Below are 25,704 nucleotides of genomic sequence, written 5' to 3'. Positions count from 1 at the left end.
TCTATGCATACCCATTTTTAAAATAGCTATTTCTGTAACCACAATGCTTTAATTGCCTTGTTGCATATAAAAAGTAAAAGGGTGTCTTTTGCTTTATGTGCCTAGTGTATTGTTTTCTATCTTTGCAAGGAAAAGGGCTAGACTTCTTTTTAAATGAAAGGTGAAATTCTCTTTCATGAGGTCCTATGCTGGCTCTATTAAGAAAGGACTTGTCTGAGTCCTCTCTAATTTGGAGTGGAAAAGGCCAGAAACGAAGTGGTTCTTGGAATATTTTTCAGTGTGGATTCTACTGTAGGTATGCATGAGTCTAATGCATGTGAGGTCTGAGTTAATTTAGTAGTCATGTCCACTGGGCCTGCGCATGCACCCTTGTGCAAGGACATAAAGGGCAGAGTGGATGTAACCCTCCTTTGGTTCCTTCTTGCCTGTGGCAGTGAGATGGAACCTCGCAAGTGTCTGACCTGCTACTTTTGAAATTCATACTTACCTTTTAGGCTCTTCTTCACCCTCCTTATCTCTGTTCATTTTTAGTGTGAACGTTCCTTGGCATGCGTCTGACGAAGTGGGTATTCACCCAGAAAAGCTTATGCTTCAATACATCTGTTAGTCTTAAAGGTGCCACAGGACTCTCTGTTGCTTAATACCAATACAGGCTCTTTTGATCTCGTACAGATTCAAGGCGCTTGGTCCCCAGATGACAATGAATTGCATATGAAAGTCCTGCAGTTCAAAGTCCTCAAATTGGCCTGTATATCGTGTCCCTACATGTTCTCTGGAACTCAGTGGTACAAATATTCACAAACATGACAACTGTGCGCTACGTAAACAATGGGATGCTCATTTCTCACATCTCTGTCTGGAAGCCATCAAGCTCTGGACATGGTGATGTTTCAATGGGTGACCACATTGGTCCTTCACCTTCTAGGGGTCAGCAACAACTTGACCAGTATCTTAAGCAGGCAGTCGATGACCAGCCATGAATGGTCCTTGCACAGATCCATTGTAAGACTGATATTCTGCTATTGGAAATCTCCTCGCCCCCCCCCCCCCAAACTATTTTGCCTTAAAAAACAACGCCAAATGTCAAAATTCTTCTTCCAGAGGAGGACTAAGCCGATGATTGTTGCCAGATGTCTTCCTTCTACGGTGGAACAGAGACTTACTCTACACTTTTCCACTGATTCCTCCGATTCCTAGAGGATATCCAAGATCAGGAGAGAGATAGGACCATGGTTGTTGTTGCCCTGTAGTGGGTGAGGCAGTCTTGGCTGACAAACTTGTTACAAATGCCAGTTCAGTCTCCAATTGAGCTCCTGCTTCATCTAGACCTGATCTCATAACACAATGGCCAGATACTCCATCCAGACCTGGAAGTGCTACATCTGAGAGCATGATTGTTGGCTAGTTAAATACCATGAATAGACACTGCTCTGTACAGGTCTAGGAAATTTTGGCTCACAACAGGAAAAATCTATATGGAACAGATTCTCAACATGGGCAGCCCAGCATGGTTGGGTCCCCGTCCAAGACTTGATACTGAAGATCCTTGACTACCTACTACACTTAGAACGGGCTGGCCTGTTGTTCTTCTCTAATAGTCCACGGTAGCTTCAGCTTGCCGCCTGCCTGTACAGTCGTCAAGGTAGATTTAAATCAAGGTGATTTAAATCACTAGGTGGAAAGCCTTTATATAAATCATCGATTTTAATCAGCTTTTCCATTTGTATTTTTATTTTCTAAAGAACGGTCCATTGTCATTGGTTCATATAGCAATTAAAACAAGTTGATTTACAGTGAAATAGAGCCTTTAGACTAGATTTGGTGCATCTTTTTGCTACTTAGGAAGGTACACTATAACTATACACATTTAATTAAGCAATTACATAGCTTAATATTTTCAGATTCTTATTGTACATTTTTAGTATGTTAGAAAATGGTGAATGATATTGCTTATTTACTAGATAATTAACTTTTGGTCATGATTTGTGTCAAGCTTCATTAGTATGGTAACTGTAATTTTAAAAAATCAATTTTTTAAAGCAACCTTAAATGTTTTGGGTACATAAGCTCTTAGCAAAAGATTTTTCACATTTACAGCTAAATGAGTTATTAAAGAAACAGAAGGATTAACTGTAGTCAGTGAATTAAGATGATAATTGCAGGTCAGGCGCATTTGAAAATTTTCCCAGGCTAAGTGAAAGTGATTGGAGCTTAAGTTCCTACTTGCCTAAGGCTATGTCTACACTAAAGAGCTTACGGCAGTGCAGCTGTAAGATCTCTAGTGTAGCCGCACTAAGCCGATGGGAGAGAGCTCTCCTGTCTACATAACTACTGCTGCTCATTGGGGGTAGATTAATTATGTTGATGGAAGAAGCTCTGCCACCGACATAGCGTTGTCCACACCAGCGCTTATGGCAGTGTGACTTATGTTGCTTAGGGGTTTGTTTTTTTCACATCCCTGAGCGACATAAGTTATACTGACATAGGCTATGTCTACACTACCACTTAAGTCTCTTGAAAATGAGACGAGTCTCCTAAGTTACTTAGTCTGTCCTTCAAACTTTTAGAACTGATAGATCTCATCCTCTCCCCCCCTCATTTTTATTCATAGACTGGAAGAGAAAAGGATTAATTTTCCTATTTTTTTTCAGGTCCCAGTTGATTTCTCAACTTTGAATGAATTAGTCCAAATGAAGAAAATATTCTGTGTGCCTGCAGAAGAGGCTACCACTGTAAAAAGCTGGTTCAGCACTTCAATAAACTCTGGTCCCAGCTGCTTAACTAGTGATGCACACCAGTACAGTGGTGTGACTTTCTTAGCAAACATATACTGCTTGAATGTTTCATTTCCAGCCCTGAAGTTTATTATGATTGATTATTAGATGCCCATACAATAGTAGCATCTTCTTCAGCAGTGAGGCATTTGCCCTAGTAATTTGACTTGAGAATATTGCCAAGAAAATGAGGTGAAGTACTGGATATTTCTTTCTTCAATGTCTCTTAAGTTACTTCTAAATTTCAACAGCATTACTAGTACAGTAGCAATCTTTCTACAGCTTGTCCAAGGCTATGGAAATAGTTTTCAGTATATTCAGCTTATCTTCTACATTTCTCTTTAGTCCAATGTTGACTACTTTGGCTGTGTAAGTTCCATCTATTTTGGCATGATTTTTTTCAAATTGTCATCTGAATAGGCCAGTTCTGAATAAATAGCTCAAAACAAGTCAACCACTGAATTCCATCATACATCTTGGAGATGAATTAGTTGGGATCATCCTGCTCTCTTCAGTGAAGCTGAAGCAAAGTGGTTGTTACATAAAATGTTGCAATTTCAACGTTTTCCTTTATTCCTGGAGTTGAACTTAAGTCTTTGGCTAAAAGATGCATCAGCTGAGCACTGCAGCCATATGTTATAAGCTTCAGGTTCCCTTCTTCAAGAGTTTTTGTCTTTGCTCCATTTTGCAGCATTGTCTGTGACAAAGCTACATACGTAAGGCTTGAATTTTTGTTCAGTTTCTTATAGCTTTTACTGCTGCTACTTTTAAATATTATGCTGTATGGTCATTTCCTGATGTATCGTTTTTTTCTGCAAGATAGAAAACCCCCTCTTTTGTTTCATACAGACACATTGCTGGAACATTGTGTACATTGCTTCACCCCCAAAGACTCAGATTAATGAATTTCCCATCAATGTTTTTTGCACATTTTTTTTTTTTCCTCATACAGGAATCTTCCAGCAATGTTTGCTCTGCTGGGTGGAGAATAGCCTGGTTGTAATGATTGAACCCTATGAAATGCTTGTCCTGAACAAGATAAAAGGGAGAATTTATTGTGTAAATGAATTGTGAGCAATCTTTTCATCTATAGAGTCTCACTGGAATTTGCTGGTCTTGATTAGGAACTCATCCTTGTTTTTATTGGATGATTGAAGAAAATCTTTTGTTTAAATACAGATAATTTACTATCTGATGTATGCTTAGTTGCAGTACTACCTGTATATCAGCAGATGACTGAAGTTGTAGACATTGCAGATGATGGAGGTTCATAACCCGTTATGTCTAAGCTGGACTTTGAAACAAAATGGTAAAAAAAAAGTCACTCACTCACTATTACTCAGTGCACTTATTTTTTTTAGACTGTAAATGAAAGATTCTGCTTACTACAGCTATTTTTACCACGGTTGATATGTTATAATTTATTCTAAACCCAGTTTTATAGGGAAAATAATAAATCATATGGGTTATCTAAACCTATTTAAACCCTTATCTCTAGCAACACACCAAACAACTTGAAAAAACCCTATTTTAAATGTTAAAATTAATAAGTGATTAATAAACATTGCTTTTAAACAGGAAATCTTTACTTAGGATGTTTGATTATATTGAGGAATAAAAATAATCAGAAGTCCTGTAGTAACAGTAAAAATGCAGCTGATAAATACTCCCACAACAAAGTAATACACCAATTATATTTTGAACACAGACATATTGAAATTCATAAGTAAGTGTAATCCACACAAAACACTATCATCATTTACTAGCACAGTAAGACATGGTAGGCAGTCCATAACAATGGTCCAAAATTAAGTTTACTAACCAGTTGATCCTGATTGTTCAGACTTGTCCACATCATCTTCAAAGTCATTGCCTTCTGAAGAATATTTTTCATATTATTTCATTCTGACAACCAGGTCTTGCATCTCTTTGTTGCACTGTTTATTTTGACAGGTGTTCTTTTTTTTACCTAGAAATACAGAAATTCCTTGAAAATATTCCCATATTAGTCTTTTTTACAACTTCTAGCCATGGCTGCACTCTGTTTTTTTCCCTTCAGTTCCCAGGTGTTGAAATCAATGCTAGAGGCTGCACTCTGAAAAATGTGGTTCCTTTTTCCCCACAGTATCCTGCTCTGCTACCAGTGTTGCTCATTGCTGGTTGTGCACTCTTTCTCCTTTGTTACATAACTCCCCCACCACTGGGAGGGGAGGAAGAATTAACAATCCAAGACTTCTGTGTAACCCACATGCCTTTTACACTGTGTATTAAACTCCCAAGGTTACAGCTTTTCTCTGACCTTGGATGGGTAGATACTGCCACCACCCAAGTGCAAAACCCCTTTTTAAAACCCAGGAAGGTGCACTTGGGAATTCCTTCCTGTGGGGTACCCTCTAGCCCTTTCACCCCACTCTGGGGAAGAGCTGAGAAAGAAAACAAAGGAAATCAGCTGTTGCTACCAGCTAATTAAACAAGATATACACACACACAAAAAAAAGGTTAATTTTATTAAAAACAAAAAGAAAGAAAAGACATCTGGAATTTAGGCTTTTTGCTAGGTTTAAAAAAAAACAATTACAGGGATTAAGCATCAAGATAGCTTCTTGAGGTCCAATTTAAAGGTTACAATCAAAATAAAAGCTGGGGTTAGCACAGAGGAGTCCACAAGCCATAAAGAAATGAGAGAGAGAAATCTAATCACGTCTTCCTAGACATTTCCTGATCTACTTAAGTATCTGGGGTTTCAAATGAGTAGTTTCTAGATATGATATGACGATTTTCATACCTGGCCCAAAGTTTTTTACAGCATAGTTCCATGTCTGTCTCTCCTCCAGGAGAACAACACAGACAGACAAAGGAGAAGTTTTTTCCCAATTTTGGCCTTCCCATTGGCTCTTTTGGTCAAGTGCCCACTCCCTTCCTTTTACCCATGGACTTTTTAAGTCTTTACAGGTAAAGCAAGTAGAGAACAGCTACTAACAGGGGTTTTATAGCTAACTGGCTGGCTGGGTGTCCATAAAAGGAAGCTACTCCCCACTTCATTTATCACACAAGGCAAGTAAGGAGAAGCTATAAAATAGAAGTAGAATAGCAACCAGGTAGGCTCAGTGGATGATCCTGATGGAATACATGAGGGTGTCTCCCAGAGTAAGAGGCAAGGTCTCAAAGCTTGTGATGACTTTGTCATCTCTTGACCCACCCTTGGGTCCTCCGCAGGCTGAAGCCCTTAATACAGTACATGATCTATTGTGCCATATTTATAAAGTCTGACTTCAGAACTTTGGAGTTGTCCCCCAATACCTTCGTTATATAGAAAAGCAGCCTTTAACTCAGTTTTTGATAGAGGCTCATAGATTCAGTATATTAATTTTCTTATATCAATGTTTAAAGAGATTATAATAAGTTTAGGCCTTAACATATTTGTATTAAATTCAGATTTCATTTTTAAACAGGTTCATTTTTAAAAAGAATAACTTCCTATAATTTAAATTATAATCAATTTAAATTCAAAAAATCCAGAGTGAATACTGCTTGCCAGTCCCCTACTGTAGGAACCACGTTGACACATACTGGAAGAAGAGAGAGAGGTTACTTTCCCTATGATAACTGTGGATCTTTGAGATACTTCTAATCAATGTGGATCTCATGACCCACCCTCCTCTTCTTCCTTTATCTGAGTCTTCAGCAGTAACTAAGTTCTGTTTGCAAGGGAATGGAGGGAGGGTATGGGCCTCTCTACTATTTATGACCTTGCATGGGGGCACAGGCTGTATGGGCGGCCTTGAGAGACACTGCTGTTGAAAAAACTCTGATATCATATGCTCCTTGTGTGCCCTGCAGTGAACCACACTGACTATAACTTTTCGAGGAACCAGTTACTGTAGGGCAAGTAACTGTTATTTACCTACAATTTATCCTTTTCCCTGTATTTTGGAGAGAGACCGGTAGATATCAGTCTTTTGCCTTGTTAGTTGTAAGTAGATCTCGCCAAAACCTGGGATTTTTGGTTCACAAGAAATTTTGGCAATTCAGAACTTCTCGAAACAGAAGCCCCCCCCCCCTCCCCCAAATTGCTTTGGAAACAACACATGGTGTTTCCAAAATGAAACTTGTTCAGTAGGATCAGCAGCTGCTCTGTGAAAATGACATTCTTGCAATAGCAACAATGAAACTGACCTGAGAGTCAGTGTCACTGAGCCCTTGCAGGGCTCCCAGGTTCCACAGCACTGGGGAAGCCCTGCCACGCAGATTTCCCCTAGGCAGGGGACATGAGGACTTCCAGACTCCTGGGCTGTCTAGAATCCCAGGAAGCCAACTGGTCCTTGAATCTGGAAGCCTTCGAGTCTTTGGCCCCAGGGCAGTCTGCATAGTGGGGTTGCCCTGGAACTGCAGACCATGTTAACCCAACCCAGGAATTCCAGGCTCCCAGTTCAGTGACAGTGAGCCTAGAAGCCCTGGTAGCTCACAGGGCTTTCAGGCTCACCGTCAGACCAGGATGTAGAGGTCGTGCTTAGTGGTTGGAGCAGGAGTCAGGCTGTCAAGTATTGGAATCCGGGGTCAAAGGCTAGATGTCCAAGTCAGAGGCCAGGAATCGGAGCTGAGAGTCAGAGCCAGGTTATCTGGAGTCAGGCAAGGCTGGGTCTAAGGCAGGAGCAGGGTGGAAGCAAGGCTATGAATGAGCAGGCACAAGAGCTGTTGCAGCTATGGGCAAATGCTTTGAAGAGCCACCAAACTGCTGCTTCTGGGCTTAGGAGCTGGTCTATTGACTTTTTCCAACAATAATACAGAGTAGCTAATTAGGCAGCCTGCTACAGGCGAGCTTCACTTGTTGCCCAGAGACTGCTGCAGGTCCAGATTCCTTACTCTCCCAGCTTCAAGGTAGGGAGCTTGGAAACCCTGGCATGGTTGGGCTGTCCCAGAGCTGCATACCCTACAAGCCTGGGGTCCTCAGCCCCCAGAGCAGATTGCATGGCAAGTCTCCATATCAGTCTGTCAGGCAAGCTGGCAGAGAACCCTGCCTGTGGTTGGCTGAAAGTTCATTGAACCAGACTTGATTTTTTGGTGAGAAATTTTGGGTTCAAGCAGGTATTTTCCAGCACAACTGTTTCATCAGAAAATTTCTGACCAGCTCTAGTTGTAACCTGCTTCCCACCTTTGCCTCCTGTCTACCTAAATTGTAGCATTCTTGCTCTCTCAACACTTCAGCCTCATCGCATATTTCCCCTTTTCTGCTTAAAATCCTTTTACTGGCTTCTTGTCTTTTGCCTCATCAGATGCCAGCTCTTTGTCCTTGTTTTCAATTCCTTATGTAATCTTGTTGCACATATATCTCAGCTTTCATTTATTTCTTTCCTCCTCCCTTGGGCCCTGGCAGTCTTCCCAATCTTCTCCCCTTACTGCTCCCTTTTGTCTGTCTTCCACTCCTAGTTTTATACCCTCTATCGTCCTGTGTCGAGAGCAGTCTCTTTTCTGCTTGCATGTATTCTTGTCCTTCAAATGCCTCCTTAAAACCCACTTCTAGGAATATTTTCTATCTTTCTCCCAAATCATGTCTTCAAATCTTGTTTGCCTTATACTGTAAGATACATAGGTAGATAGAGATATATGAAGTGATTTCTAATAAACATAATTAATGCTTATTTGTAATGAGTGCAATTCACCACCCACAGCCTGTTCCCTCAACTCTTCCTTTTGTGTCTTGTAGGTAATAATTGGATAATTATATATTTCTAAAGTTTTCTAACCTAGATGAAAAACCACTTTTCGCCTTTGTGCATACTTACACAAATGTCATCCCAGTCGCAAATTCTCTGGCAGCATTGTTTACTTTACGCTTCAAGGCAGCAGTGACACACCTATCATTGTTCATTTTTGAATGTATTGCTTAGCCTGCTGATATTCATTCACCTTGAACATCAGCATACTGATGTTCATCATGCTTTCATCATGGTGCACACACAGACACCAGTGGCTTTTAGTCTGTTGTTGAAAATGTAAAAGGATCCAAATTTCTTTCCAGAAAGAGGGAACTATTCAGAGCATATGCTTTAATGTAAGCTATATGCATCCAAAGAAGTGGGTTGTAGCCCACGAAAGCTTATGCTCTAATAAATTTGTTAGTCTCTAAGGTGCCACAAGTACTCCTGTTCTTTTTGAGGATACAGACTAACACGGCTGCTACTCTAAAACCTGCTTTAATGTAGTTCACTGCTCGTATAACATCCACCACAGCATTAAGGCACATTAGCAATGTCTTTGCAGCTAGGACTTGATGATACATTCCACAATGAGTGACAGTCACATTAGGTGACATGCACTTTACCTTCTGCTGAAAGCCGGACCGTGCACCTATCATGGCTGGAGCACCATTGGTACAGATACCACAAAGATTTTTCCACTCAATGCCATTGCTTTTGAAAAAGGCATTTACCTTATTGAAAATGTCCTATGCTGTTGTTTCAAGTTGTTCACAGAATAAGACCTCATGCTTAACATCCCCAGCATTAACATACTGTCTGAACACTATCAATTATGCACAGTTAGTAACATCAGTAGTTTCATCAAGTTGCATGCTGAACATACTGAAAGCAGAATGTTTAATTTCATGCACAGCTTGTTCTTTGATATCTTCAGACATCTCACATGTTCTGCGTTTCACAGGATCATTCGACATAGAAAGTATATTAACCTCTTTGGCAGTATCATTGCCAAGCATAAGAGACACAATCATAGATGCCGACTCCATGGGTGCTCTGGGGCTGGAGCACCCATGGGGAAAAATTGGTGGGTGCACCTACCGGCAGCTCCCCAACCCGCTCCCTTCCACTGCCTCCTCCCCTGAGCACACCACTGTGTCCTGCTTCTCCCTCCTCCTTCCCAGCTGTTTCGTGCGGCAAGCTTGGGAGGGAGGAGGGGGACCGTGGCACGCTTGGGGTAGGAGGCGGGACAGGGGTGGAGGCGGGGCAGGTCGGGAGGCGCAAGCACCTATCGGCACAGAAAAAAGTTGGTGTCTGTGGACACAATGTCTTTGCATGCTGGCAGAACAAGCTCCTCACCTGTCATATGCAGCTTTTTGGTACGAGCGATTCATAGCGACACAACATAAGAGGGCTCCATAGCTGAAGATGTTTGCTGTTGGAAACCTCCATCTGCATCAAGTCTGGCTTGCTTTGTTGCTTCTTCTCTGCATTTGAAAAAATCCACATTTTGATTTTTATGCTCTGGATGTCAAGTTTCAAAATGTCGCTGCAATTTATGTGGTTTCATCAGTTTATCAGACAAAACTTTGCTGCAAATGATGCATTGCATTTTTTCAATACCATAGGTGACAATGCTGGTAAAACTGCATTTAATGTAAGACTCTAAATACTTTAGTGTTTTAGTAGTAGAGGGGACCATTGTTTTCAGGAAAAGTATGCGTCTGGATGTCTGATGGTTAAATAATAAAGTACTTTTTCAGCTGTTGAACAATCAAGCCAATGGTATTTCAGTCCCAGGGCTGGCCTTAGGGAAAAATGACATGCTGGGCAAACTTCTATTTGGTGACTTTTCTTTGGAGGCGGAGCAGGACTGAAGGTGGAGTGCAGTGGGGATGGAGCTGGGCTGGAGGGGTTGGGGACTATGAGCCAGTCGTAGGATGAGGCTCAGGATTCACAGCTCTATGAGTGGTCTGACTCCAGGCTGACAATCCTGCATGTGGCCGGGCTCACAGCCCCACACCCAGCGAGGGTCGGGACTCTCAGCCCTGTGTGTGGGCAGACTCTGGGCTGACAACCCAGCACGTGGCTGGTAGTCGGGTCGGGGCTTATAGCCCCGCATGTGGCCAGGATTTGGGTTGGGGCTCACAGCTTGTGACTCCCACATAATCACCTCACAACCCCCTGAGGGGTCACAACTCCAAGTTTGAGAACCCCTGTTTTTAGGAGACATTCAAACAATATGTTATAGTCAACTCATTTGATTTTTCTTGGGGGACAGCAGGAACATCTGCTGAGTTTGACTGACCAAGAACTTAAGTAATGGAGATGGTTGTAGCATCTGATGCCAAAAATCTTCAAGGCAACATGTATGAGAGAATGAAATCTTCATAATTTGACATTTATAACAGTTCAAGTCTCAAAGAAAGAGATAGAGAAATTATGGGGGAAAGGGTGACATATATATGAATATGTTCAGTCGTTAGGGTATTGGAATGTGATTAATAACAAACATAACAAATTGTTAGACGTTTGTTACCGAATGATCTGTTGGTGATTATGGTGCTTACTAGTAGAAATGGGTCTCATTCAAGAAAATAGTTAATTTCTCATCAGTTAGTAACTACTATGACTAGTAGTACTACTACTCATTACTAACTAACTACTATTGCTAGTTTTTCAATAGAAAGGAAAAATTTGGCCCAAATTAAAATAATATTGTTTAAAAAGAAAAAAGTTATGGAGAGAAAAAAGGTCCAAGCTTCAGAATCAAAATGGGTTAGCACTACTGAAAAGTATATACTGCACTTGACATCATACAACATCAACAGTCCTGCCAGAAATGGTTTATTGAGCTTGCCAAAGGCATACTTACAGTGTATTTTTAAGGGAAAGTTCCCATCTGTCTTGCTAGTTGAGTTCTGATATTTTTCCACATGAATCGTTCCAACTGAAACATATGTAATTTTTTCACATGCATTTTGAAGTTAGAAAGTGCTGTAATGTTACCCTATTTGAGGTTGGGAAAGTGATTTGGCATGTGGGATGTAATTAGGTGGAAAAGGAAAGGCGGGTGGTTGTGTTTCAGTTTTTTTGCTTGGCTGAAGAATTCCAATTCTAGTAGGAACATTTTTTTTTTAATGGTAGATTGGGTCTGTACACACCCATTTGTCAAAGCTCCTTAAATGTTGGATAACAAGGTGATAGCTGTGATATTAAAAATTTGACTAGAATAAAATAAATTCTGATGCCTGTAGCACTACCTCAACCACTAGATCACCTCTGTGATCCTCAGTTGTTCCATTCATCTGTAGAGGTGGCAGAATCTCTCTTCTGTGCAATCATAATCTTCAGTTCTTTGCACAAGAGTCTGAAGATCTGAAATTTTAATTCTTTCCAATAAGTAGATGACTGTCCTTTATATTTACGTGGACAATGATGAGTACCTTATCTTATGCAGTCTTTCTAATACTGGACAGTTTTCTTCTTCCCGTAGTGAGGTTTTCCTTCTGACATGCAGTATGCTGTCCTGTCTTCAGCTTGCAAAACAATTGTCCACATTTCTGAACATTATTACCTACTGGTAAAACAATCTGCAGCTGCTCTCAGTGCCAATAGCTTTTCTTCTATCTCATAAGAATGTTCTCTCTCTGCTCATTGTCCTTGTTGGCATTACATTTTCAAAAGTGACTGAGTGCCTCAATATTTGGGTGCCCAACTTTTGAGACCCCTCTAAAAAGGTCTGATTTTCAGAGGACATGTGCTCAGCATTCTGAAAATCTCAGGCCTTTTAAAATTAGATTGAGCTCCAAAATATAGAAGCATTCAAAATCATGAGTCACTTTTGAAAATTAAGGCCTTAGTCTCTACTCAGATCTTCCCTCCTTAGTCATCTAGAAATAAGTGATTCTTTGAAGGTTTGAGATAAAAAGTTTTGTAGCTTTGACGACTTCTCGTCCTTATCTTTTCTTTCTTCTAACTATTCCCTTTTGCCACTTCTTTATCATTGTGGTCTCTGCCTTTATGGTCTGTACGTGTTTCTTGCATTCTGCAGTGCTACCTTTTACAAAATCTTATACAGAATATTTCTAACAGCAAAGTTGAGTTCATAGACATTTAAAAGTCCATGTGCTATATCTAGCAGGGCACATACCTGCCTTGAACCTATTGAAAGATGTATATTTTAGATTTTGAATTCTTCTACATTTTTGAATTTTTGAGAAATTGTTTAGCAACTGGCAGCTATATAAACCATGTAACATTTTACTGTCGCCAACTACTGGCCTGCTCCTGTTTCCATTGAAGTGGATAACATTCTCGATTTCTGTGTGAGGAAGATTAGACCTGTGCATCCAGTCTTGGGAAACTTTGAGTGTTCTTAAGCCCCATTCATAGGCAGTAGAACTAGGGATGCTGGGGTCTACAGCACCCCCAGGTTTTATGCGGGGCTCTGGCCACTGGCCCCACGCCCAGGGGGCTCCACTCGCTGGCCCGGAGCTCAGGTCCCAGCTGCTGGCCCCGCACCTGGGGCTCTGCATCTGGGGTTCCGCTCCTAGCCCTGTGTCCATCTCCAGCTGTGGCCCCCGCCTTGGTCCCCTCACCCTTGTCTAGGTCCCCCACTCTCCAGCCCTCGGTGATGGAGGGACATCTACAGGGGTAGAGGAACATGAGGTAAAAAGTAAAAACTGCTTTCAGCACCTCCACTATTAAAAGCGTTCCAGTGCCACTGGCACCATTAGCTTCACAAGAGGTGTTGAGCATTTCTTGTCAGAATGAGACTTTTACAGGTGACTTGAGCATTCTTCTCATCCCAAGATAGTCGACCTAGATTGACAGTGTTGGTAAATATTAAGTCAGAAAATTTGGTTGCCTACAGATTTGCAAAATGTGTTGATTGTACTACAGTTCCTAGTGGATAGATGTGTGCGCGAAGCCGTGGACTTGAGTAGGTGGGAAACTGCATTCACTTTCATACCTACAAGCAACACCTTCAGAACAGAATTGATACATGTTACTGAAGAAGAGAGTGGAAGAAATTGGGCTTCTACATAGCGACAATGGCCAAGCATACCTCTTGTGTTGCATAAATGATAAATAAATAAAACATATTTCAGGTCTCTGATGTGGACAAATAGAGGAAATAGGCCTCCCAGTCTGTCAGTCCAGCAATTTTTAAAGTATTATATTTCCATTAAAAATACATTATCAAAATGTCAATCAAATGACAAACATATTTGAAAGATCATTATAATGTATTTTAGGTTCTGCAAAGATATTTACTAGTATATCTATTGGAAAAATTGCTTCTTGGATTTGGAGACAAACAGATAATTGCTGTGTAAATGAATATTGTCACTGACAATCTTGTATGGGTTCTCCAGCCTCGTTGATACTTTTTTTAGACTGTCGAAAATAAGACTTTGATGGTATATAAACCCACACCAAGAACAGACACCAAAAGATAGAAAAGGACAGATTTAATTCAGTAAGGTTCATCCAGGATATTGCAGGAAACTGCCATAACTATCACACTATGATTCGGTTTCTTTTGGAATTAAGAACATAGACTGTCAATCCTAAGTACTACAGACTTTGAATATTTCAACATGAAGGTATATGGGATGCATGGAATGATTCTACATCCTGGTTCACATACTACAACTCTGAAAATATTCAAAAGTTGCATTAGTCTTTTTTCTCATCGTCTGCATTTCGCCTTGTCACAAAATAATGGAATTTCATTTTGGGAGACTGGTTAAAGGCAGCTTTCCAAAGAAAAGATGGGGAAGAAGAAAAGGGATATAATATAGAAAAAGATAAAGTGAGAAAGAATGAGACAAAAAACAGCTGAATCTTGAATTCCCCCCTCCAGTAAACTTGTGGGGGACAGACACCATACATTTAATCCAAATTTTCTATTAAAAATTTTAACTGAAATCTGCTAATGCTTTGAATTAAGATAATGAAATATTAAAAATGGCTATAGTGTTAAAATGGGAGGTGAGGAAGTTGTTGGGCTTTTTTGTGCAATGACACTTGTCAACACAGTTATTTCACTGTTGATTCAGGGTATTTCTAGAAAGACAAAATGCATATTATTGATTATTTTCCCGTGACTTTGAACAATGGTACATCAGACTCTACATAGATCTCATTTGCAGACAACATTTTTTGAAAGTTGCATTTTTGTTTTTTTCAGTGCTAGTATTTGAAAATATTTTGTGAATAATGTATGTCTGGTAAAAATCAAGCGTAAAACTACAAGACAACTAGAGAGATTTAAATACAGAATAATAGAAAAGAATACAAAACCCTGACCTGGGTTTTGTGAGCGCTTGTGGGTTTTTGTGAGTGCTTATTAAAAGAAGCATCAATGTGTTTTTTGTTTCTGAACTGATTTGTTTTACAGTCTTTTTAATATTGCGGTTCTAAATGCTTTGGGTTTAAGTCAGGTAAAAATAGTATCTGTTCTTATTAATTTAATATCTGATCTGTGCATTGGAAGAAAACATATTTTTGTCTGCATAGCAGAGCACCCAAGGTTATTCCAACCCTTTTTGGAAGAGAATTGGCAGTGTAAAATACTTCGGGGTGCAAATCTCAATTTAAAGCACCTATTATAGTTAAGTCAGAGTATTTTACACATACAGTATGCTGTCCTTCTTCGTCATCCACATACAAAAGGTTGAGTAATATAGGTTAAACGTGTGAAGTCCTGTGAGGGGGTCTTAGAAATCAGTTTTAATAGACATTTCATCTTTGTTTAGGTTCCAATCCTGGGATTGGATCTGCGTCCTGAATTAGTAAAGACTTTCTTCTCCCACAATGCACACAAGAAGTGAACATATAAAAATATTTGTGTAACTCAATATTAATCCTTCCTCAAGTCTTCCCAGTGCATGAATCCAGAAAAGGTTTATCTTTTGGATTGTAAGTTCCTACTCCAAAGAGCTATCTTCACTTTGTCTTGTTGGCTTGGAACGAAATTATCTATCATTAGAATTTTATATGCATTGTTCAGATTGAAAGTAAACACAAAGGTTAATGCTTTTATTAGATTGCAAACCCTGAATTCTTGCTAAAGCAAACACAAGTCATATTTTGATCACTTCAAAGTGAGATTAATTCCATCATTGCAGTCACCTGAAAATTGTGGCGTTTGGAAATTTAAATTTTTTTATGTTCCCTCCCCTCCCCAATAATTTCTGAAAATAAAGGCGCTATTCTTGAGCAGTATTTTGAATTTAGGCACATATGCGACTTTCCAATTGTGAAAGTGGATATATTTTGAAAATTTTTTTCACTTAGACATTATATTACTTCAACTTTCTGGCATCCTGGTCAACTGAGCAGTACTTTGTAAGGAGAACGTGTTAATGTCTTAACCTAGTTTCTGGGACTGGTAATAGTAAATGTAAATACATTTATGAAGCTGCTTGCTTTTTAAATATTTATTTTGGTGGCTTGTTCCAAAACCTTTCTAACAGAACCTAAGAGTGAGTACCTTTGGGCACCTTGTCAGCATAATGCAAATTAAAATTTAAGGGAATGACCCACCAAAAACAAGCAAATATTGGTAAAGGTGCCTTATTTACAATACTAGGCTCTAATCCCACAGAAGGAGACTGCGGTATTTATATTGAGGCCCATTAAAGTCAGTCGGACTCCATGCACATGCAAAAGTCCGTTTCAGGGTATGTCTACACAGCAATAAATAAATAAATTAAATACCCGCGGCAGAGAGTCTCAGAGCCCGGATCAACTGACTTGGGTTCCTGGGGCTCAGACTATGTGGCTAAAAATAGCTGTGTGGATGCTGGGACTACTGGAACCTGGGCTCTGAAACCCAGTGAGGCAGGAGGGTCTTGAAACCCAGGCTCCAGCCCAAGCCTGAACACTTACATGGCTTTTTTTAGCCTTGTAGCTAAAGCCGGTTGACCTGGGCCCTGAGACTTGCTGCTGCAGGTTGTTTGGTGGTGGTGGTTGGGTTTTTTTGTTTCTTTGGTTGTTTGTTTATTGCTGTAGACAAACTACCAGTTAGTCTTAGTGGGACCAGAATCAGGGCCACCAAAATCAGTGTTAAAACTCCCTTTGCTTGTTTGTTTTGTCTGTGTGGATTGTAAGATTTTAGGGGCAGGGACTACTACTGCCTGTATGTTTCTGAAGGGCCTGGCACATTTTGGGCTGAAGTGTGTTCCGTTACGTTCCAAGTCAGAAGTGACTTTAAAAAAGTAATTAAAAAATAACCCAGCTGTTTTTGAGTTTTCAAAGTGTGGGGAAATAGTTACTCAGCCATTAACAATGTTTGTTTAGCTGATTTATTTGCACTTGAATAACCCCAGAACCTATTTGAATTTAAAACTTCAGACTTGGCATGTTCCATATACAATCTTCGGTAAGGAATGTGTGCTTTGCTAACTGTGAAAAACACTAGTTGAGAAACATTAACTAATGAAAACAGCACTCTGCATGTGCTGTATTTTATTCACATTACTAATTTCAGTGAGTAGGGAATGAGTTTGAGAGGGGGACACAATCTCCAGAGAACATTTGATTACCCTGGACACACCTACATCTTGACTAGCCAGCCTTCCTCTTCATGCTTGCCCAGATTTTCCAATTATTCTCAGGTGGAAGCTGACATAACAATGTATTTCCATGTTTCTACCTTTCGCACTGCTGTGTAAAGTAGGCAAAGTGAGTGAGTCAAGCAAAGAAATCAGCATAATTTAGAGTTGCCAGGTGTCCAGTTTTTGACTGGAATGCTTGATTGAAAAGGGACCCTGGTGCTCCGGTCAGCACTGCTGTCTGGGCCTCTAAAAGTCCGATTGATGGCGCTGTGGGGCTAAGGCAGGCTCCCTGCCTGCCCTGGCTCCACGCAGCTCCCAGAAGCAGCCGGCGTGTCTGGCTTCTAGGTGCAGGGATGGCCACAGGGGCTCTGCATTCTGCCTCCGCCCCGAGCACTGGCTCCACAGCTCCCATTGGCCGGGAACCACGGCCAAGGGAAGCTGCAGGGATGGCACCTGTGGGGGCTGGCAGTGCATGGAGCCTTCTGGCCCCTCCGCCTAGGAGCCGGACATGCCTGCTGCTTCCTGGAGCCACCTGAGGTAAGCACGGTCTGGCTGGAGCCTGCACCCCAATCCCCCACCCAAACTCCCTGCCCCAGCCCTGAGCCTCCTCCCACACCCAAACTCCCTCCCAGAGCCTGCACCCCCCTAAGCCCCTCCCGCACCCTGAACATCTCATTTCTGGTCCCACCCCAGAACCTGCACCCCCAGCCAGAGCCCTCACCCCCTCCTACACCCCAACCCCCTGCCCCAGCCCAGTGAAAATGAGTGAGGGTGGGAGAGAGCAAGTGACGGAGGGAAGGAGAATGGAGTGAGTGGGGGGTGGGGCCTCAGAGAAGGAGCAGGGCAGGAGGTGGGGCAAAGGTTTTGTGCGATTAGAAAGTTAGCAACCCTAGCATAATTTAGCATGTTTTTTGGTAGAGAGATGTGAAATGGGGAAGTAGGAGCCACATAGTCAACCTCTGTCATGTTGGAGAAATATATGTGCTATGACAAGAGATTCTGTAGCCCACTGAGTAATAGGAGAAGAATAGAGTTGGTGCATCTCTGGAGATGGATAAAAAGGAAGATGGGGACCCTAACATTTTCTGGTTTTAGAGAGAGTTGGGAAAGACAGCACCAGAAAGAGAGAGCTTACAAGAGCAGAATGTAGACTAAACCTAAGGGAAATGGATAACGATAATAATATGTGTACAGGAAAAGATACTGTGCTAAGGATCAGATTGTTCCCTCCATTTCCATGAATGGAGGAGCCTCCGATTTGAGGAGAGGGAGAGTGCTTTTTCTGAGCTTCATCCCATTGGTGCTTCCCAAAAGAGAGGAGCTGAGCCAAGGAAAGGTGATTGAACCAGTTCACTTTATTCAGACTGCTCTCTTCCTACATATACTATAAATTACCCTATCAATTTTGTATATAACTCCTGATTATAGCCAAAGTGTATAGTAATCCAGCCCTTTAATCCTTTTGCTTTCTTACTTAGAACCATTAGAAGATCATATTGTTATGATATTCATAAAATGTGTTCTGATAACGTGCAGTGGCGTTTCTTGAATCACACTAACAGTAAACAGCCAAATGTTGATTGAAATTTTAGTAAAATGTCCAGTAAAATACACTGGATTATTGATTTAAGTCTTACTGGAATTTTGGGACAATGCATACTTGTAGTAGCTACTCCTAACAATACCAGTGGAATTGGAACAAAACCAATGGTGTCATCAAGAATAGTGGGCTTTATGTTAGAGTCCTGTTAGATGATAAATTAGCTCTATCGAATTAAATCAGTATTTCTGGTTAACATAATGTATGTATAATTCATTAGAAGAGTTTGCATACTCCACTTTCAATTATAAACACTGTCTTTATAAGATGAACTTTTAATTGTTCCAGAAGTGGTACAACCAGAGAGATGTTCCAGAATATTTATAAAGTTTCACTGAAGTGGGAGATGCATTAGTTTTATACTTGAGAGAGGGTTTAGAAACAAGAAATTTCAAGAAGCTCCCTCTTCAAGAGTCTGAATTCTGTCCTTCTGCTACATCTCTAGTCTCTTTTAGTCTACAAGCCTGTTTGCTACTCAGTTCTATGAAAATAAGAGTGAAATAGTCTTTCGACAAGAATTTAGTTTTAAAATTAATTAGGCATCTAAAAATATACTGTGTTGTAAAATACTTTGTTGTCTCATAAGAATATTTTTGGTTTTCTTAAAGGAATTACCTAGAATTCTGCTTATTCATCAGATGGACAGACATGATGGTGCATGGACTATACTACCATTAATGCAAGAGTAAGTTTAAAATTCTGTACAAATTGTTGACTTTAATGCTTTGGTGTAAGTAAAAACATCAACACCTGTGAATCTCTTTTGTTTGTTCATTAGCAACAATTTAAAAATGGAGTTTTAACTTTGAATTTTTTTGCACTTCTTGGTCAGTATTAAAATGTTTCTTAAAAATAGTTTTCCAGTTTGCTTTTAAAATTCACTAAATCAGATAAAATGTTTATCAAATATAAAGAGATTTAAAAATGGGAAGTAATGTAACATAATAGAACAATCAGCTTCCTCCAAAAATCAGTTACTAAATTACTAGATAAAGTGAACTAATTCAAAAGAAATATAATATTTCTAATATTTGACAGCACTACACTTTTAATGGCTTTATTTGCTATATCAAATATTTCAGTTTTAATATGGCCCTTCTTCAGAGGAAGGGAATTCCTTCTCTTAACTTTTGTCACCTTATCTGGTCAACTTCACATTTACCTTTGTGACAAGTCAAAACTTATTTTACATGTTGCACGATAACTGTATTTATGCAAATAAGTTCACTGATAATACGTAAGGGGTCATACTATTCTGTAATAGCAGTAGATCACAAAGGTTAATCTGATATAAACTGATTGTATAATTATTATTTACATCCATGTACAATACCCTATGGCAGGTGGCAGAGTATAGGATACTATGTGGAGGTACAGAGTGATTCTGTTGACTCATCCTGGTAGCTAGACCAGGTAGGTCTCATTTATTCTGATGCACTACAAGTATGACAGTCTCTCTGAGGTGAGAAAGGTTGGACATTGTATGTGAGGTCTTTCATGGAGAAACCTTAGTAGCTGCCAGCTGAAGAGTAGACCCAGGATACGGTTTAGATTTGTAAGACAAGTCCTGCCCTGGGAACATAAGTTAATTAATGAAGGTAAATACCAAGAAGTGGGTGAGTTTGAACTGTAACACATTGTGTTGTACTGCATTAAAACTGAGATGGGGGATCGCATCTGTTTACATGCACCTGCTATCGTAGACTCTGGATGCTATTTACATAGGGTACAAAACAAACTTTTACTAAATTTGGGGATGTATATGTCACAAACCGTTAAAGATGCAAGCTAATTTCTCTGAAGGAGTCAGAGATGGGAAAACTCAGCTGACTGACTAAATGTCAGTGGATTTCAGGACTGGTTTTACAGGGTAATCTCAACAAAGATTTACATTTTATAGTATATTCCAAAAGGGCCAGACTTGGGTTCAGACTGTTTTAGTGGAAGTTAATTCTAAAAGTGAAAGTTCCAGTGATAGCTGCAATGGGATCTGCATCATGAAAGTCTTTACAGATAGTAACCTAGCAACTTGAATTTCACCTGGAAGTGAATTGGTAACCAGTGCAGAAAAATTAGGCAATTTGCCAGCTAATGAGTCTTACAGTATGTGTAGGAGGGTTTGTTGCTTAACTATCCTGAAATTAAGTTCAGTCCTCTGATTCCAAACTTTCTAGAACATACTAACCAGTGTAGGACTCCTGATGACTCATGTTGTTTTTATTATTCTGTTCTGTAGTTTATCTTGATGGCGAAAATTATATTCTCCATTTCTGTCCTCATCACTGTTCAAGAACAGGGATTTCTTGCTGGAAAACTGTAGTATAAAAAACATTTCATGACAAGTTGACTTGCTTTTAAGCAAGGCACTCGTAGAGAAACTTGGGTTGAATTTCAAGTAAACCTTAGTATTAAACAACAAAATGCTAAGTCTGGTGAAAGTAAGCAAAAAGAAATAACCCTTATGTAGAATATACACAGAAAATGTGTGCATTTGCTCATACCTCTTAAATGTAGTTTTGCATCTAATTTCCTGTAGGATATTTTTACAGTAATATTCCTATGATTTTAGTCCTAATTATACATATACAGTTTTGCAATTATGTATTCCAGGGCTTTCTCTGAGAGGGTTGTGGTATAGGGAGGAAATATGTATTTAGAGACTTTATATTACTGACTATGTATAGAATTATACTTTTATATAGAGACTTTGTATTATTGAACTGGTCTTGCAAACATATATTGGAGACAAGGTGTTTCTTATACATCCACATACATAATTGTTTCAATCTGTTGTTGTCATGGAATCACAGACTCAGTGCCTGGAACCACTCTAAATGAAGTCAGACAGGACTGTAGTGCAGTGTGTCTCCCGTCTGGGCGCACACTCACTCGGGCAAGCCTCCTCCGCTTCAGCACCTCCTGGGTCTGACCTTGGAGTGTTCAGCACCCCTGTTCACACCGTGAGCTTCCTGCAGGGAGTCCACCTGAATGGGACACATGGGAAAGCCTTATACGCTCCCCAAAGGGGCCATGCACCCCAACTTTGCAGTCAGCAGTGACTCTCAGCCACCATTGTAAAACAGAAGGGTTTATTAGTCATCAGGAACACAGCGTAGAACAGATCTTGTTAGCAAAGAAAGCAGGAAGTTACAGCCAGGGGTGCCATTTCAGATTTTGGTGGGAGGGAGGCAACTTCAACTGTGATTCCAGGGGCTACTTAGGCACCTGAAAACTAGTTTTTTTGTGTGCAGATAACTTAGAAATTAGCTGACAGGAGCACTGTATCTAATTCCTATATAACGAAAGAAAATTAAATAAATATTAGCCCCACTTAGCTCTAATACTAACATCTTGTGTCAGGTCACTTAAGGGACACTGGTTAGGTTTAAAATTTTAATGTATGTTCTTACTTAGTTACTAAATCTTGAACACAACAATTGAAACAATTTTAGAAAAATCTAGATTACTTTCTATCACTTTTTTTCAGTTCACCAAGCTTGGAATAGATCATTTAACTTTTGGAAATATCCTACTCGGGCCAGGCCCTGTGAGTTTATACTGAACCTGCCTTAGGCTCTAGGAATGTTACCCCCCTACAAATAATAGATTAGAAACTGAGTTTAAACAGGAGTGAAACTGACACTTTCCAGTCACTTTCTGACAGTATTGCCAACCCTAAATATTCAAAAATCATGAAACAGGCTCACCAAAAATCAAGAGATTGACTTTAAAATTATGAAATTATGTAAAAATAATAGGTTTGGTGTTCTTTGTATTTGCCTTCTGCTTTTTGAACCTTGAGGGTACACTGGGGTCAAATTTTGAAGCTTTCTCCACAGCCATGAGGGTTAGAAACTTCATTTTTCTTTAAGAATGAAGGCTGAAATCATCACATATCCACTTGACTCCAAGAGCTGAGGCTTTAAGGAAAACAATAATGATCATGAGACTCATGACAAAATCATGAGAGTTGGCAACACTGCTTTCACTTCTGTTTAAAGGCTAGTTACTTTCCAGCAGGCTCTTAAACACAACACTACAGTGATTGAGTTGCAGTTTTCACAGGAGAATATTTAAAACCAAGCACCAAGAAAATTCCATATTTTAAAGTTGAAAAAAAAAAATGGAGACTTCTCAGGTATATCAGGGCCGGTGCAGGCAGGAAAGAAAAATAAATAGGCTCAGGAGCTCTGGGCATCTCTTCTTCTTGAAAGAAAGTTGGAGGGTCAAATCTTCTAGTCCTTTTCATAGATTCATAGATTCTAGGACTGGAAGGGACCTCGAGAGGTCATAGAGTCCAGTCCGCTGCCCGCATGGCAGGACCAAATACTGTCTAGACCATACCTGTTAGACATTTATCTAACCTACTCTTAAATATCTCCAGAGATGGAGATTCCACAACCTCCCTAGGCAATTTATTCCAGTGTTTAACCACCCTGACAGTTAGGAACTTTTTCCTAATGTCCAACCTAGACCTCCCTTAATCAAGTAAAACTTCTATTGCCATCAGCAACCCCACTCATAAACATTAACATCGCAATGAATATGTGATAAGATGTGCTCAATAATTATACACTTCATACTTAAATATCTGAGCCATCTAATCCAGGGCTACACATCTTATACATATTGGCTCAGAGACTTTATTTCCTGTATATTCTGAACAGTGCTGAGTATACGGATGCTGCACAGCAAATGATACAAATCATGAAAATAATAGTCTACTTTATGGACTCTGTGGATGCAATTTCTGTTCTTTTGTTCTGGAATTGGCCAGGGTACAGATGAACCCCTAAGAATTTGAGCCATAAATACATCTGATACTCATATGACACTTTCCTATTCCTTCCTTTTCTTGAACTCAGAACAAAAAATGACAAAACAAAATGGTTTTCAGTTAAAATCTAAAACTGCACATAGGCATTGCTCTACAACCTAGCATGGGGCAGAACCTGCCACCCCCTCTGGATTAAGTGATCTCCTCTCATCTGACTCTCATTCTCTTTCTTTCTTTATCCATCCTGACCTCTGTACTGCTTTTCATGCTGTCAAACATGACATCCTTCCCAATCAGCTGGGACCGATTGCTGGCATCTCAGAGAACTGGCCTTCTTGGTTTTGCTCCCATCTATTACAGTCCTCTTTTTTGCAGCATGCAGCAGAGAGAGAGGCTGGTCAAGTGGATAGGGAGCTAGCCCTGAGAGACCTGGGTTATACTCTCCCCAGGGACTTCCTGTATGACCTCAGACCAGTGCCTTAGGAACAGAGTTTCAAAAGATTTTAGGCACCCAAAGATGCAGCTAGGCATCTAGTGGGGTTTACAAAGTGTCTAACGTAGCCACTTCTGAAAATCAAACTAGGTGCCTAAATACTTTTGAAAATCTGGTCTTTAGTCTCCCTGTGCCTCAATGCCCAATCTGTACAATGGGGTTTACATCACTGCTTTACCTCACATAGGGGCTGTGAGGAGAAATAGGTTTAGATATTGTGAGGCACTCAGATACCATGGTGAGGGGGCCACATAAGTACCACAGGTAGAGTGGGAACTTTCCTATACCACTGCTATCCCTTCCCTGGGTTTTGGCACCTTCTTTTCACCTACGATCCTCAAATCTCCCTCTTTTCTGAATGTAAACTTGGCCAAGAGGGCTTGGCTATATTTCTTCTGAGGGCATGACTACACTGGAAATTTCAAAGTGCTGTCGCGGGAACGCTCCCATGGCAGCACTTTGAAGTGCGAGTGTGGTCCCGCGTGAGCGCTGGGAGAGAGCTCTCCCAGTGCTCCTGGTAATCCACCTCCACGAGGGGATTAGCTCCCAACGTTAGTGCTGGGAGCCTGTCTACACTAGGCTTTAAAGCGTTCAGACTTGCTGTGCTCAGGGAGGTGATTTTTCACCCCTCTGAGCCAGCAAGTTAGAGCGCTATAAAATGTAAGTGTAGACAAGCCCCAAGTCTCCTGCATTCTCTCTTCAACCCCCCCCCGTCCCGCGAACCCCTGCAGAGGGATTCCTGTTTCACAGGCTCATCTAATGACTTCCAGATCCTTAATTTAATTACCAGTCCTTTCTTATCTTAATCACCCTGCCTCTGTTTGTAAACAAAATACTGATTCCCTGCCCCAGGGGAACAAGCTGGCAGCAGTGCCTCTCCTCTGGAGAACTCACATTCCATACTAATGCTGTGCAGTTAAGAGCTCCGCTTGAGAGCATACCTCCTGTATGAAACTTGGGGGGGGGGCAGTCCCCATGCCCCCCCTAAACGGCATTCCTGGTTACAGCACAGTCCATCTTGGGTGGGGGGAGATAGAGCCCTGAGTCCCAAACCAGGAGACTGACTTGCTTCTGGCAGCCCAGCCTCAGTCATGCCCCGCTGCCCGACCTTCAGCTTTTGTCTCTTTTTCAGGCAAACAGGTCACCTGGCCTCCACTTCTCTCTTTGTTCTCCAACACCTTTGGCTGGCTCTTTGTAGAGGATGGGCCTGGCTATGAGTTGCCAGGATACAGAGTATTGGCCATTCTCTTGTGCCCAGGCAGCCAGTTGGCAGTCACGCCTGCACTCTAGGGGTCTCTGCAATGGTCACACATCTTTGTCCCACCACCTAAATACTTGAGTAACACATAGGGGAAACTGAGGCACATGGTGACTTTATCCTGCCATTTGGTGTTGCGTATGCAGCGTAAACAACATAGGTGGAAACTGTTTAACTTTTCTTCTGAGGAACATAAGTTGTCCATGTTTCCCCATCATACATGAGAGTGCTGAGGACGCAGGCTTGGTACTCTAGAATTTTGATCTTGATGGTAGGCTTTGAGTTGTTCCATGCTTTTTTAGTTAGTCTGCTAAAGGTGGTGCCTTTCCAATGCAAACATTTAGTTCATCATCCCGTGAGAGGTTGGTGGTCACTGTGGAACTTAAATAACTGAACTTTTGGACTACTTCTAGCTGGTTTGCATTTAAGGTCTTTGAAGGATCTTGTGGAACCCTCTGTCCTAATACAACCGTTTTCTTGATGCTGATGGTGAGAGCAAATGCGTGACAGACACTTGAAAGGTGGTCCATGAGTTC

General features: G+C 40.7%; 1 protein-coding gene across 3 annotated transcripts in view; it reads left to right on the top strand.

Moving 5' to 3' along the window:
* B3GLCT (beta 3-glucosyltransferase) overlaps positions 1-25,704 on the top strand; it is a 134,949-nt gene that overhangs the window by 44,164 nt on the left and 65,081 nt on the right. For all 3 annotated transcript variants that reach the window (XM_054015349.1, XM_054015350.1, XM_054015348.1), the window contains exon 5: positions 19,249-19,325. In XM_054015349.1, coding sequence (XP_053871324.1) covers positions 19,249-19,325 — 77 coding nt within the window. The remainder of the gene's footprint in view (positions 1-19,248; positions 19,326-25,704) is intronic.

Source organism: Malaclemys terrapin, chromosome 1 (genome assembly GCF_027887155.1).
Source record: "Malaclemys terrapin pileata isolate rMalTer1 chromosome 1, rMalTer1.hap1, whole genome shotgun sequence".
NCBI classification, from domain to species: domain Eukaryota; kingdom Metazoa; phylum Chordata; order Testudines; family Emydidae; genus Malaclemys; species Malaclemys terrapin.
Note: the sequence above shows the minus strand (reverse complement) of the source record. Positions and strands in the feature narration are given on the sequence as shown.